Here is a 15,912-nt window from a genome sequence, read left to right on the forward strand (position 1 = left end):
CGTCCTCGGATGATGTGCCCTCCTAAAGTCCATGATCAGCTCCTTCGTTTTTTTGATGTTCAAGAGGAGGCTGTTCTCCTGGCACCAGAGTGCTAGATCAGCCACCTCCTCCCGTCAGCGTCAAGGTGTGTGAATGGAATACTTTATTGTCACATGTGACTAGGCACAGGGAAATTCTTTGCTTACATATTCAATGTAAACAGATAGCAGCCATATACGGTGCTGACAAAGGCTCTTCCTTTTGTTTTCCTTTTACACCACCCCGCCACAGCAGTTCCCCCACGCTGGTTCCCCATTGTCCTTTGTTCTCCCACCCTCCCCAATTGTCCATTGTGCTCCGCCCGCCTCCCTCATGACGGTCCCCCCAGGTCGGGCTCTCCATTGTTTTTCTCCCCCTTTCATGGTGGGTCCTCCATTGTTGTTCCCCTTCCTCTCACGGCGGTTCCCCCCACGCTGAGTTCTCCATTGTTCTCTTCCCCCCCCCCCCCCCACCACCACACAGCAGGTCCCTCTATTGTTGTTCCCCTCACGGTGATTCTCCCATGCTCTCGTCAACCCGCGAGGCATTGCTGCCGCCGTGAGGCATTGCTGCCGCCGTGAGGCTTCACCACCGCCGAGGGCCCATCGTCATGAGGCTTCACCACTGCGGCTGCTTCATTGCCGCCGAGGCCTCAAGGCTGTCGACGCCCCACTTCACACCTCTGTGGTGCCGATCCGGGCCCCAGCCGACCCGAACTATGACCCATGAGGCCCGACTCCTCCATCCGACCAGCGAGGTCCGGCTCCTTCAACTGACCCGCGGCACCTCGATAAAGCCTTGCAGTTAGAATAGTCGAATTATAGAATTATTATTTCAGTTTATGAAAGTATGATCGGTGAATTACTTTTTATAAATCTTCATTGCATTGTGGGTGTAGCTGACAAACATTTATTGCTTTTCTCATTTGCCTTTAATAAGGTACTACATATGGAACTTGCTAAATTATAGTAGCTTATGCATTCAAAGTTTTCCCAAATGCTGCTGGGTAGAACCTCCTGAATTTTGGTTCAACAATAATAAATAGTGGATTTAGTCGGATGACGCATCATTTTGAGTGGTGATATTGCCATTTATCTGCTCCTTTTGTTCTAGATTTATTGAGTTCACAGATTTGGGATTTGCCAATAAAAAAGCTTTATGGTGTTGTTTAGTATATCTTGGTGTTGGATGGGGTTCCAGTTAATCAGGTTCTTTGACTTCATACGTTATAGGAGCAGAAGAATACCATTCGGCCCATCAAGTCTACTCCACCATTCAAGCATGGCTGATCTATCTTTCCCTCTCAACCCCATTCTCCTGCCTTCTCCCCGTAACCCCTGACACCCGTGCTAATCAAGAATCTGTCAATCTCCATCTCTTCCTCAAAAATATCCATTGACTTGGCCACCACAGGCTTCTGTGTCAATGAATTCCACAGATTTACCAACATCTGACTAAAGAAATTCCTCCTCATCTTCTTTCTAAAGGTACGTCCTTTTATTCTGAGTCTATGGCCTCTGGTCCTAGACTCTCCCACTAGTGGAAACATCCACTCTGTTCAGGCCTTTCATTATTCGGTAAGTTTCAATGAAGCCCCTTCGCCCCCCCCCCCCCCATCCTTCAAAACTCTAGCGAGGACAGGTCTAGTGCTGTCATACGCTCATCATGTGTTAACGCAATCATTCCTGGCATCATTTTCATAAACCTCCTCTGAACCCTCTCCACTGTATCAGTGAAATGCCACTGGATCTTCTGATTTGCCGTGCGGCCAGTGAAATTCAGTTTTTAATTCTTAGGCAGTTTATGATTGGGGAATTCTGTAAAACATCATTGATTATCAAAAGGAGTCATAGGCATACAGCGTGGAAACGCCCTTTGGCCCAACTTGCCCACACCAATCAACATGTCCCATGTACACTTGTCCCATCTGCCTGCATTTAGCCTACACCCCTCTGAACCTATCCTATTCATGTACCAGCCCGAATGTTTTTTAAATGTTGTGATAGTACCTGCTCAACTACCTCCTGGCAGCTCCATATACCTACCATCTTTTGTACATAAAAATAAAGTTATCCCTTGGGTTCCTATTACATTTTTACCCCCTCCAAATCTATATCCTCTGGTTCTTGATTCCCCTACTCTAGGTAAAAGAATATCTATGCATTTACTCTTATCTGTTCCTCTCATAATTGTGTATGCAGTTACAGGGAGGTTGTTAGGCTATCTCTTGTTGGAAATGGATATGCTTGAAAGTGACCTGCTGCTTAATGACTGGAGTAACTCAGCGAGCCAGACATCAAATGGACTAGGTGACCTTTCGGGTCTAGACCTTCTTCAGACTGCATGTCTCGACAAGAAAAGTCACATGAGACCCTTCTTCAGACTCGGACTGATTTGATTTGACTGGTCTGAAGAAGGGCTTTGACCTGAAATGTTACCCATTCCTTCTCTCCTGAGATACTGTTTGTCCCGCTGAGTTACTCCAGCATTTTGTGTGTCGTGGCTTTATTTGCTTATGTAACTTTATATGCCTCATCTTTGCCAGCAGTGGCAATGACACCCATTACATTGTTTTGCAGAGCCATAAAAGATTTTAGGATGATGGAAGAAATGAAGAAAAAAGTAAATCCAACAAATTTTGTGAGTTTTATTGTACACTTTTTAAATCACTTCAGTGACACTGCTTTTTCTCCAAGTGATTGTGAAATAAAATGACACAATATTGTGCCAATAGATGGTTTTGTATGGTCAAGATACTGTATGGTCAGAGCAACTTTTTTAATTTATTTTTTTATTTTTAAAGAGAAACCCCAGTGTGAAACTCGACTGTCAAATGGTTTTCAAGGTTAAGTGATCTGTTTGCCCAAATAAATGCTGAGAAAAATAAATGAGAATTGGTAATGCAGATGATCAATTGCAAGACTTGATACCACAGATGGGTTTTATAACTTGTGTTCATTTATTCTCCATGTATGTCAGGGACAACTCAAAAGCCAGCACATGTGCAAAATTGAATGTTAAAGCTTACCCTCAGGATCTTCCAGAGAAGATGATTTAGTGAAAGAATGTTGGCTGCCCTGAAGGTAATATTTCAGCTGATCTTTTAGGCGTTGCGCATCAGGAGCCAGAACTCCACAATGAAAGATGTATTTTGCCAGGTCATTTCTGACCTGGCATTTTATTTCTTGGTAATGTACCTCCTGAGAGTTGGCTGATCCACTCTTTCATAACTTCCTCCAATTTTGTTTTATGATTGAGTATTTTTCATATCTTCCACTTCTTTCATATTGTTTTAATCCCTTGCCACCTTTAAAGTAAAAATAGCACAACTATTGAAGTGAGAAACCTGAGCTTAGTGTGTAGGAAAGAACTGCAGATGTTGATTTAAATTGAAAGAGTCTGAAGAAGGGTCTCGACCCAAAACGTCACCCATTCCTTCTCTCCAAAGATGCTGCCTGTCCCGCTGAGTTACTCCAGCATTTTGTGTCAACCTGAACTTAGTGTTTGACACAGTGTTTTGACAGCTTAATGATGTGGAAACTGTTCTTAAGTTGTCTATTGACCCTCAAATTGTTCCTCCTTTCCTGAATTAATTTCTGAGCTGCAGGTTTTCAAGGGAAGGATTTTGCAGTCGGTTTCAGTGTTATCTCTCGCGTATTAGTGCAACTAAGACGTTTATGTTGGAGTATGTCGACACAGTTGTGGAGTTTTTATTTTCACATGAGGAAACAATCTGCGCTAGAATCACTTGGACTAGATTCCTGAGGTCTGGCAAAAGGAAGTGAAATGTGGAGTCTGGTTTATGAATGAATTCCTATTGTTTCTCGGTGAATGGTTCTGATAGCACCAACATGTGGACATTCCAGATTTGGTAGAATTGCTGTCACTTACTGTAATTTAAGTGATCTACTGGTAGAATTTGTGTCATTTAAAATGAAGTTAGTACATGGACATGTGCACATGTGTATGTGTTATAGAGAGATAGATCTGGGCAACAGTATTTTTAATATTTGGTTGTTTATTTATTGTCATGTGTACCGCGACACGGTGAAATGCTTGTTTTGCTTGTTGTTCAGTCGAATCATACCATGCACAAGTACAATTGATCCTCTTCTGGAACACTACTCTATCTTGCAACTTTGAAAATTCTGATCCACACCTACTTCATTGACAAGAGTAAATAATTATGGAGGCTGAAAGTGAACAAACATTTATAATCCTTAGTTAAAGTGACTGCATCGTGCCAACCTTGGGTTAGAAGTAAATATCAAACATTTATTCTTTCATGCATTTTCCACAGCTAGAAGAATGTTATCACAAAGATGCCATTCAACAATACTTGTTGGGGGGAAAAAATATCTCTACCTATATACAGTAATTGGTGACATAACAAAAGTTTATTCAGATCAATATGCAGAAGGTGCTGAATCAGTTGAATTTTTAAATTTCAGCAATCGACAACATTTTTGTGAATCTCAAAGCCAAGAAAAAAATCTAGTACATCCAAAATTAATCAGCAAGCCACAGCAGAATCAGAAGCTTGAGAGTATAGCAGTCTGAGCCAATATGATGTGTAAAAGGTAGAAATTGTATGCTCAGCACAAGACTGCCTCAAGATGGAAGCTGAAGCATGTTCCCAGGCCAATGCAAAAACCAATGTTACATGAGATGCCACATTCCATATGAAATTGTGGTTGTTTCGGTTTATGCATGTTAGCAGTTCAAATACAGTACTGTGATTGGAGAAAAAAGCACCAACTTTTATAATGCTGTGCGGTTGTTGATAAGATTGAATCACTTTAAGCCAGTATACTTGGGGTATGCTTGTTGTTTATATTGTATGTAGAAACGGATGTGAAAAATCACATTCATTGTGGAAATGTAGCAAAGCACTATTGCAGACAATGGGTTAAAAAATGGTTGATTTCGAGGTTGAGTTACTTGAGCAGCATGGAAGCAGGACGGGAAGTTCAGTGATTCCTGCCAGTGGGTGAGCTCTCTGCCTTTAATAGTTGGAAGAAAAGTATGAATATTTTTTTGTATAATAAAATGTAAATGGCTAAATACAGTACACGGCCACCACCGATTTTCCAGCCACTGGTGGTCCCTTAATCCAGAAAATACTTCCCTCCCCCCTACTGGATGTCTGCCTGAAAATGCGGCCCCTAGGTCGGGTGAGGCAGCCGATCAAGCTCATCAGGACTTCTGTGCCAATCGGCAAATTGATTTTGTCCCCTGTGGCAGGAGCTCTGGAGCTCCAGCCCAGCCGGAGCTGGCAGATCTGTTTCCACAGCTGTCTTCCGCAGCCGATCGGCGGGTTGAATTTGCTGCCTGCAGCTGTGACTCTGGAACTCCGGCCTGGCCGGAACCGGTAGATCCATTCCCTTAGCCAACTTCCAGGGCCAACCTTGCGGGCCGGTATCTCAGCCCCCCCCCCCCCCAAAGTCGTGACCTCTGTTGGTCCGTCAAAATGGCTAATCCAGAAAGGCTCTGGAACCAAGGGTGCCGTAAAATAGGTGGTTGACCTGTATTATGTTTATTATAATCTTAATTGACTGCACTGCACAATACATCATTTTTGATGACAGATTCTTTAACATTTCAGGAGCTGATGCCATGGGACCACTCCTACTATAGTGGTGTTGTTCGAGCAGAGAGGTAAAATCTGATAATGCATGGTATTTTGTTTAGAAATGGAAATATTTTTGCTATTTATAATGAATTTGGAAATGACAGCACACTGAATTTTAAACCCATTTTTAAATTATTGCTTATTTTTGGTTTTTAAACTAGTTCAGAAGAAAATGTATTTGTTTATAATGATACCTGTAGGCTCAGTATATACACATAGACTAGAGCAGACTGAAGATAATCCGGGGTCAGATACATAATCAATCAAGGTGTTTAATGGAGCAAGAAATATTGTGGGAAAACCACAACGGAAATGTTGCCAATTACAGAAGATTTTTTGTTTTGGTCTTTGGTTTATCATTGTCATTCTAAACGAAACCACCCTTTTAATTGAATTTCATGCTTCCAGTTGTCAAAGTATGGCTTGTGCCAAACCAGAGATTCCCCAAAGCCAGGTACACTGGATTTATTTAAAGCAGGCTGGGCTTGATGAACTATTTTTAATGTTTTCAGTTTCATGGTGATGCAATTATTATTGAATCGCCAGTAATGCATTTGCTTCCTACCTGATATCATTATCTCTGGTGACCCCAGTCTAATTCTCATTTACACACGCACTCTTGGAAAAGTCATCTAATTAGATGCTAAAAGTTTTTTTTTAATATGTACATGATTGTGTCATGATTTATCACACAGAACTTTAACTAGATCACTCTGGGTGGCGCTAGAGACCGGATCCGGGTCGATCCTGACTATAGGGGCTGTCTGTACACAGTTTGTACGTTTCACCCTGTGACCTTGTGGGTTTTTTCCGGGTATTCTTGTTTCCTCCCATATTGCAAAGATCTGTTGGTTTATAGGTTAATTGGTTTCTGTAAATTGCTCCCAGTTTGTAATATAGAACTAGTGTACAGGTGATCTTTGGTCAATGAGGAACCGCGGTGGGTGAAAAGGGCCTGATTCCACTCTGTCTCTCTAAGCTAAAAATTAGATCAAAATCGAATTTGTAGACTGCTTCAATAGCATATAATACTGCATAGAGGAGAAATATTCTTCCTGTCAATACATGGTGGCATTAATTCCTCAAGATTGTTCTTGAACCCCGTTCCTTTGCGCAAGGCAGAAGAACATATTTGAAAACAAATTTAGTTTAAGATTGGTCTTGCAGAAAATCCTGTGGTGATTTTGCTACTGTATAAAAATGCTGAGTTGTTAAATCTGGTGTGCCACATGTGTTTAGTTTTGGTTGCCATGTTGTAAGAAAGATGTTGTCAAGCTGGAAAGGATGCGGAGAAGATTTAGGAGGATTTTGCCAGGATTCAAGGTCCTGAGTTGTAGGGTGAGGTTAAGCAGCCTGGGACTTCATTTCTCGGAGTGCAGAAACATGAAGGGTGATCGTATAGAGGTGTATAAAATGACGCGAGGAGTAGATTGGGTAAATGCACAATGTATGTAGCTGCGTGGGTTTATTCTTCCCGTGGCAGATCAATTGTGTGATTCGTCCACTGGTGTTGAAGTTTTACAATTGATTTCTTATTCGATTTGGATGTATGCCACGCACATGGACATGCACACACTTGCCCAGAGTAGGTGAATCGAGGACCAGAGGACATTGGTTTAAGGTGAAGAGGAAAAAATTAAATAGGAATCTGAGGGGTAACCTTTTTCACACAAAGGGTGGTGGGTGCATGGAACAAGCTGCCAGAGGAGGTAGGCGAGGCAGGGACTATCCCAACATTTAAGACACAGTTAAACAGGTGCATGGATAGGACAGGTTTGGAGGGATATGGACCAAACGCAGGCAAGTGGGACATATTGGCCGGTGTGGGCAAGTTGGGCCGGAGGGACTGTTTCCACACTATTACTCCATGACTATTATGGGATACTGAGAATTGCTTTTTAAAATGTTGGTTTTACTTGAGGAAAGACTTTTTTAAAGTCTAATTTTTGTTGGATATTATTACAGGCTAGGTTAAAAAGTATAGCAACTGTAAGGATACAAAATTCCTTACCAACATCTCTTTTATTTGATGAGATGTAATCTGTTGACAGATTTGCATGAATCAAATGTATAGAATGAGTGTGCTGTTGACTGTTGTCAGGCTCCCACAATATACTTTAATTATGATGAGTTGCATGAATCAAATGTATTCTACAATTTTCTTTTAATCCTGGAAGGAGTTCTCGATAGGGCTTTCATGTTGGGAAGAAGAGATTATGGTTTAAAATATCCCCAGTGCTTGGCTTTGAAATTTGCCTTAAACATGCAGTGTAATCCAAATTCTTGGTTTTAGCCAAGAGGCAAGGGTTTGAATTTCATATTAGGGGAATTTCATAATTGGGTGAATTGTGAGAGGGAATTTTCCTAGTTTTATCTCTGTTGCCCTGTAGTATCATAGTGACATGTATCACTTGACATTTTAATTTTCTTTCAAGTTTCCATGCAGTGTATTGTAATACAAACTCCTCTGTCGACTGACAAGTGAAAGAGGAAAGAGATTATTTTCTTGACGGTGATTGATAGTTGAAAAAGAATAGTCTTTCTGAGAGAAATTCAGCAGTTACAGATGTTGAGAGTGCCCCATTCACCGTGTAACCCGAGGCCAACTGCAGCTACCTGGTTTGTCTCTTTTAAAATCATCAGAGTAAACAATGTTCAAACTGTTTAACTCAAATGTTGAAGCTCACCTTGGAGCTTTACTTTGAGCATCTTCTGGTGTCTAACTAGAAACGAGAAGAAGTGAAAACAAAATACTTGTGAAATTTAGTGTATAAAGAGATTGAATTAATGATATTTCTTGCTCCGAAAGTCAACTGAAAGTATAAATTATAATCCAGTGTGTCTTTAACTTTTTTTTTCAAAGGATGGTTGAGATTAGATATATAATTTGTCTTCTTTGAAATAGTGAACTAAGAGAAGCGATATTGAAAATAATTACAAAATTATTGAAAATAATTTCAAGAAATTATTGAAATAAAAGTCAATATTTAAAATCCTTTCATATTGATGGACAAATGAATTGCATGAGTATTTGATAAAAAACAGAAAAAAATAAGTGGTTTTGTGTTCTAGCTATGTACCAAGTATTATGTACCAAATAAGCTAAATAATACAGAATAACTATGTACAAAATACTAAATCATATATATTTGCGTAACAGTTTTCTTCTCTCCTAGATTATGTAATTTTAAAAAACCTCAAATTAATTTATCTGGAAGGCATAAGCAGAATTATTTCCTTCTCAATAATCATAATTTATTGTGGGAGCCTGACAACAGTCAACGTATATTTGTTAGTACTGTCTTTCTAGTACCTCTCTTTTTTAACCAACCTAATTGTGCGGGTGCATCTGTCCAAGAGAATTTTTGAAAGATTGGGGATGGTGTCAGGCAAGAGGTATAGAAGTGTGGAAATGCATACCTCCCGATTTAGGGACAGTTTCTTCCCATCTGTTACCAGGCAACTGAACCTTCCTCTCATCAGATACAATGCATACCTGACTTCCCATCTACCTCATTGAAGATTTTGAACTACCTTTAATCGCACTTTATCTTGGACTAATTGTTGTGCCCTTTATCCTGTATCTGTACATTGTGAAAAGCTTGATTGCAATCATGTATGGTCTCTGTTGTAGATAAAGTCATGCTACAAAAAGCTTTTCACTGTACATTTGTACATGTAACAATAATAAACTAAACTTAACAAAAGTTCTATTAAATTCTTACAATTATACAATTTTACCGTTGCCATTCTTCTCTTTTAAGAATTCCTTAGGACCTTTGCTGTAGCCAGCAATAGATTCAGTTTAGCAGTGATGTGATTGTACATGGATGAAGGGGAGCCAGTGTAATGTATCTAGATTTTCAGAAAGCCTTTGATAAGTTCCCCAACGGGAGACTGGTGACTAAAATTAGAACACATGGTATTGGGGTAGGGTGTTGACGTGGATAGAAAATTGGTTGGCAGACAGGGAGCAAAGAGTAGGAGTGAACGGGTCCTTTTCAGAATGGCAGGCAGTGGCGAGTGGAGTGCCGCAAGGCTCGGTGTTGGGGCCGCAACTGTTTACCATATATATTAATGATTTGGAAGAGGGAATAAGGAGCAACACTAGCAAGTTTGCGGATGACACAAAGCTGGGTGGCAGTGTGAACTGTGAAGAGGATGTTAGGAGGTTGCAGGGTGACCTGTAAAGGTTGAGTGAATGGGCGGATGCATGGCAGATGCAGTATAATATAGGTAAATGTGAGGTTATCCACTTTGGCGGCAAAAACAAGGGGGAAAATTATTATCTCAATGGGGTTAGGTAAGGGGGAGGTACAGCGAGACCTGGGCGTCCTTGTATAACCAGTCACTGAAAGTTGGTTTACAAGTACAGCAGGCAGTGAAGGAAGCTAATGGAATCTTGGCCTTCATAACAAGAATGTTTCAGTATAGTAGTAAAGAGGTTCTTCTGCAGTTGTATAGGGCTCTGGTAAGACCACATCTGGAGTATTGTGTACAGTTTTGGTCTCCTAATTTGAGGAAGGACACCCTTGTGATTGAGGCAGTGCAGCGTAGGTTCACGAGATTAATCCCTGGGATGGCGGGACTGTCGTATGAGGAAAGATTGAAAAGACTAGGTTTGTATTCACTGGAGTTTAGAAGGATGAGGGGGAATCTTGTAGAAACATATAAAATTATAAAAGGACTGGACAAGATAGATGCAGGAAAAATATTCCCAATGTTGGGCGAGTCCAGAACCAGGGGCCACAATCTTAGAATAAAGGGGAGGCCATTTAAGACTGAGGTGAGAAAAAACTTTTTCACCCAGAGAGTTGTGAAATTGTGAAATTCCCTGCCACAGAGGGCAATGGAGGCAAAATCACTGGATGGATTTAAGAGTTAGATAGAGCTCTAGGGGCTAGTGAAATCAAGGGATATAGGGAGAAGCAGGCACGGGTTATTGATTGGGGACGATCAGCCATGATCACAATGAATGGCGGTGCTGGCTCGAAGGGCCTCCTGCACCTATTTTCTATGTTTGCATGTTTCTATGAGACAATTAAGAAATACATTTATTTTGCATACTCTCTAAATTTTGAAATGCAAATTATAATTATTTGTATCCTATTTGCCATGAGTAAGGAACAATATCTTATTTATGTCTTTTATAATATCACTTGCATTTCTGCTTTTAAAATATATCATTTTAAATACAATTTCTATTGCCCCCATTGATCTCATTTCAGATACAACATAGAACCTAGTCTTTATAGCCCATTTTTTTCTTTGGGAGCCTGCATGGATGGATTAAATCTACTTTTCACAAAGCTCTTGGGCGTCTCGTTGTGTGTAGAACAACCAGAAAAAGGTGAAGTTTGGTCTGAAGATGTACGAAAACTGGTGAGTTATGGTTCAGCTTCCGATAATATTCCTGCTCTTGGTTGCTTCAATCCAAGTTTTTGAAATTTCATTCATTGTAAAGATCACAAAATATTGGTTAAGTTCAGCTGTAGATATTTGTAGCCGCCTATATATTTATTCACATAAATGTGGAATGGATTGCGCCAAGGCTTATTTATTTTCAATATTCTTGTTAAAATTTATAAATGGTATAGCCCTTGTTCCCTCAGTCAATTCATCTAGCTTGAGATCTATTTTTACACCCCTGATCCCTTTCCCACAAATTTGCTAAGTGTCAAACTTTCCTTTTTATGTTACTTTTTGGGCGCCATTGTAGCAGGTTCGGGTCCCACTGACAACTCCAGCTCAAACGTTTATGCTGGCCTATCACTGTTGTATGAAAGTACACCTTTTGGTAGAGACATTAAACTGGGATCTGTTACTTCAAGGGGAAGCAAAATGACCCATGTTACTTTTACAAGATGATTGTGGCAGTCTTTCAATGTCTTGACTAAGATTTATTCCCTAATCAATACAACTATAACAGTTTTCCTGGTTATTATTATATTGTTTCGTTGAGAGGTGGAAACTGGTGCAGTCGGTAGAGCAGCTGTCTCATAGCTACAGTAAACTGGGTTGGATTTTTACTTCTGGCTGTGAGGAGTTTGCATAGTCTTTCTAAGACCACTGGGTTACCACTAGTTGCTTTACTTTCCTACCACATCCCAAAGACCTGCTGGCAGTAGGTTAATTGAATTGCTCCAAATTCATAGAATCTGATGGGAGTTGATGGAAATTTGGGAAGAATAGATTATGGTGGAATCCTAGGAATAGGAATAGGAATGCCATCATAGATTTCATCAGATGAAATATCCTTCATTGGTGTGGCATACAAAAATGAATCTGGCATGTTTTCTTCAATAGTGACTATTCTTCAAAAACACTTAATTGGCAGGAAAGCGCTTTGAGACACTGTAAGCGATCTGAAAGGCATCATGTAAATATAAACCTTTAGTTAATGAGTACTGCTATTGTTCCCTTTTTATAAAATTAAAATTAAATTTAAAGAAATAAAATCAGCCTTGATTCCATCCTTGCACGTTATTGTCCCATCTCAATCCTGGTGTCAAATCCTTGAATTTATTATAACCTCCCAAATTCATAACCAGTCCTTCAGAAATTACTCGTTTGAATTCCATTAGTCAGGTTGATATCAATTTGTGTGTTATCAAAGTCACTGATTACGTTTGGCGTCATGGTGGCCAAGGTAATCTATCCATCCTCGCCACATTTGATTTGGCTGACCACACTCTCCTTCACTTGCTCTCTTTATTTCTCTGTAGACCTGGTGCAAAAAAATTCTCTTCTGATTTCATGGTTCCAATGTTAATTAAACATTCAAACAATTAAAGAACAGTCTGCAATGACTCTGTTTCCTAAAGTAGCATGCCAGAAAGGATTAACGCAGTCCTTACCCTTTATTCCAGAACACAGTGTCATAGATTCATACAGCAAGGAAACAGGCCCTTTGGCCTAATTTGCCACACTGACCAACATGTCCCATCTACATTAGTCCCACTTGCCTGCGTTTGGCCCATATCGCTCTAAACCTGTCTTATTCATGTACCTGTCTAAATGTTCCTTAAACGTTGCGATACTACCTGCACGTTCCATACACTGATCACCCACTGTATGGAAAAAGTTACCCTTTGGGTTCCTATTAAATCTTCCCCCCACTCACCTTAAACATATGGCCCATGCTTCTTGATTCCTCTACTCTGCACAAAAGAAAGCATTTTAACAGGATGCATCACACTCTTTTGTTTAAGAAGGAACTGCAGATGCTGGAAAATTGACAGTAGACAAAAGTGCTGGAGAAACTCAGCAGGTACAGCAGCAGCTATGGAGCGAAGGAAATAGGCAACATTTCGGGCCGAAACCCTTCTTCTCTGCACTCTTTCCAGCTTGACAACATCTAAACGGGCACAACAAAAATGCTCCCTTCTGATTGCGTGGTTCCAATGTTAATTAAATATTCAAAGCTAAGGAACTACCTGCCATGACTCTTTCCCAAACTTGCATGCCAGAAAGGATTAACACACCTTTGTTATCTCAGTGCACCCAATGCCCTTCAATAGCACCTACTTTATCTTCTCTCCAATGACAATGAAATTATCAAGTTACCTGGTACATGATGAGCAGAAATTTCCTCTAATTAAACGCTGGTGAAGCCAAATCATTAATGTTGGACCCTGTCACAGACTCCATTCCCTTGTTCCCATCTCCAACCATCCTCTTTGCAATTATCTGAAACTGAAGCAGCAAAAGAATGTGCACAGATATCAGATTTACATTCTCAAAATTTAGGGAGAATTTTGAATCGAAAGAAGGCCGAAAGGGTCACCTTTACATGTCCTCCAGAGATGTTGCCCAACCTGCTGATTTACTCCAGCACTTTGTATCTTTCTTTGTACACCGGCATCTGCTGTTCCTTATTTCTCCTTTTCTCAAAATGTTTGTTCCAAGTGTGGAACAAAATGATTCAAGTTGTTAAGTTTAAAAAAAAAAAGAATAAGATTTTTTTAATTATTCCCACAAAATGAAGAAGTAATGTCGTACTGTATGTGAATGTGTGCCTAAATTTAATGCTTAAGACTCTGTTTTAAAAGTGCTTTAATTTTGATATCCCTAATTTTATATATTTTATATTTTTTCTTTGTATCGCCGTTTGTTCTTGAAGGGGAGGGAGAGAAAGCGGAGATTAACTTGAAGTATTCATTCATATTTAAAAAAAAAAAGAAATATTGGAGCAACTCAGCACATCAGACAGTATCTTTGGAGAACATGGACAGCTGCCGTTTAGGGTCGAGACTCTCCCCAACCGTGTTCTTCAGAGATGCTGCTTGGTTTACTGAGTTATTTCAGAACTCTGTATCTTTTTGGTTTGTAAACCAACAACTGTAGTTCCTTGTGTCAGTATTCATTCATACTGTTTTACTTCAAAGATTGGCATAATTGTCATGTGGGAAAACTGCATCTAAATTGGTCCCTAGTTGCGTTTTCACCTGGCAGTAATATCTTCATAGGCAGTTTGAGATTTTGCTATCTGCTGAAAGTTTGTACTTTGAAGTAAGTCATTCTGATGTTCCTTCTCTAGGCAGTGCTTGATGAAACTGATGGACTTATGGGATACATTTACTGTGATTTCTTCCACAGACCTGACAAACCCCATCAGGTACGTTCTTACTAATGCTCTTTGCTATTTGAAAATGAGCTAAGAAACTCAGCAAGTAAAGCAGAATCTGTGGCGAGGCAGAGGGATGGTCGACATTTGGGTTAAGATCCACAAATGCTACGTGAGGGGCTGCGCTCTTGCAGCAGTTTGTTTTTTGCTCCAGATTACAGCGCATGCTGTCTCTGATCTCTCCATTCTTTGCTTGTAATTTGTACGTAGATTGGCTATAGCATGTTAGCCAATTAGAATGCTTAGTCATTGTAACCCCGCCTAATTATAACATTCATAGTGTAAGATCCTACCCACTGTCTGCCAGTACGAGTTGCGGTGTGAACGTGTGATGACCCACTGTGTAGTTGATGACCTGAACAATAAAGATGCTTGTGTTTCAACCTATGTGAGTTTGAGCTCTTTACATGGTGTCAGAAATGGGACCTGTTTACCACATTTTATTTTGTTTACCAGTTTTTTTGTGATTTGGGATGAATGTGTTTACTCCATTCGCTCCAAGATTAAAAGAGATAATATGTTGGAAATTCTAACCTTTTGTGCTGAGAATACTTTATTCAAGCAAATGAGAGTGAAAAACTTAAACACCATCCTCCATGTCGCTGTTGAGTGGTGGTTATTAAAAAGTTTAAAAACAAAGTTTGGTAGATTGTTCAGTGATTACAATAAGAGTTATAGAATCTTGGCATGTAGGTGAAGTTAAGATACAGGTTTAGTTCGGAGATACAGAGCGGAAACAACCCCTTTGGCCCACTGAGTCCATGCCGGTCAGTGATACACTAAACTACAAACACGAGGGACAATTTTACAACTTATCGAAGCCAATTAACCTGTTATCCTATATGTTTTTGGAATGTGGGAGGAAGCTGGAGCACCTAGGGAAAACCCAAACAATCAAAGGGAGACCATACAAACTCCCTACAGACAGTACCCATAGTCAGGATCGAACCAGGGTCTTTGGTTTTGTAAAGCAGCAACTTTACCGCTTTGCTACTATTCTGCCCAGGCCCAGTTTGGAGGGATGTGGGCCAAACGCAGGAAGGTGGGACTAGTGTATATAGGGCAACTTGGTTGCTGTGGGCAAGTTGGACTAGCGGGCCTGTTTCCCTGTGGTATGACTCTGAATCTATGGCATAATCATAAATTACGCAAGTGTGCCTTTGTGGACATGACCAATCAAATATTTGGATATGAATTCCATTGACAATTAATGATTTAATGATTTTTACTTTGAATAAGCCCAGGTAATATGAATGTTGGGTGCAGTTTATCAATTTTTTTAAAGTTGTTTTCTTGGAGAGTATAAATGAATAATCACACCACTCGGGTAACCAGTTTGAAGTTGTGTAAAGGAAAAAAGGCAGCATATAATCAAATTGTTAAAAGGCACTAATAATATAACTAGTTGTATCTAGATGTCGGTGCTACACTACTTCCAACATCTACTTTTACTACTTGTCAAAGTTTGCACAAAAATTGACAACACGTTCTAGCAGGTCGGGTATCATTTGTAAACAGGGATAAATGCAGAAATTTTACCCTCTGCATGTTTTTCGCTTTTCACATAAACTTTGTTTTTCCCACAGATGCTGCCTGACCTGCTCATTTTAATATTTTCTATTTTATTTAAGATTT

At 40.0% G+C, this 15,912-nt stretch overlaps 1 protein-coding gene across 2 annotated transcripts in view; it reads left to right on the top strand.

Moving 5' to 3' along the window:
* LOC129698087 (mitochondrial intermediate peptidase-like) overlaps window positions 1-15,912 on the top strand; it is a 77,995-nt gene that overhangs the window by 15,840 nt on the left and 46,243 nt on the right. For both annotated transcript variants that reach the window (XM_055636952.1, XM_055636953.1), the window contains 4 exons: window positions 2,599-2,659; window positions 5,625-5,677; window positions 10,880-11,033; window positions 14,191-14,268. In XM_055636952.1, coding sequence (XP_055492927.1) covers window positions 2,599-2,659; window positions 5,625-5,677; window positions 10,880-11,033; window positions 14,191-14,268 — 346 coding nt within the window. The remainder of the gene's footprint in view (window positions 1-2,598; window positions 2,660-5,624; window positions 5,678-10,879; window positions 11,034-14,190; window positions 14,269-15,912) is intronic.

The sequence above is a fragment of the Leucoraja erinacea genome, chromosome 6 (assembly GCF_028641065.1).
Source record: "Leucoraja erinacea ecotype New England chromosome 6, Leri_hhj_1, whole genome shotgun sequence".
NCBI lineage: Eukaryota > Metazoa > Chordata > Chondrichthyes > Rajiformes > Rajidae > Leucoraja > Leucoraja erinaceus.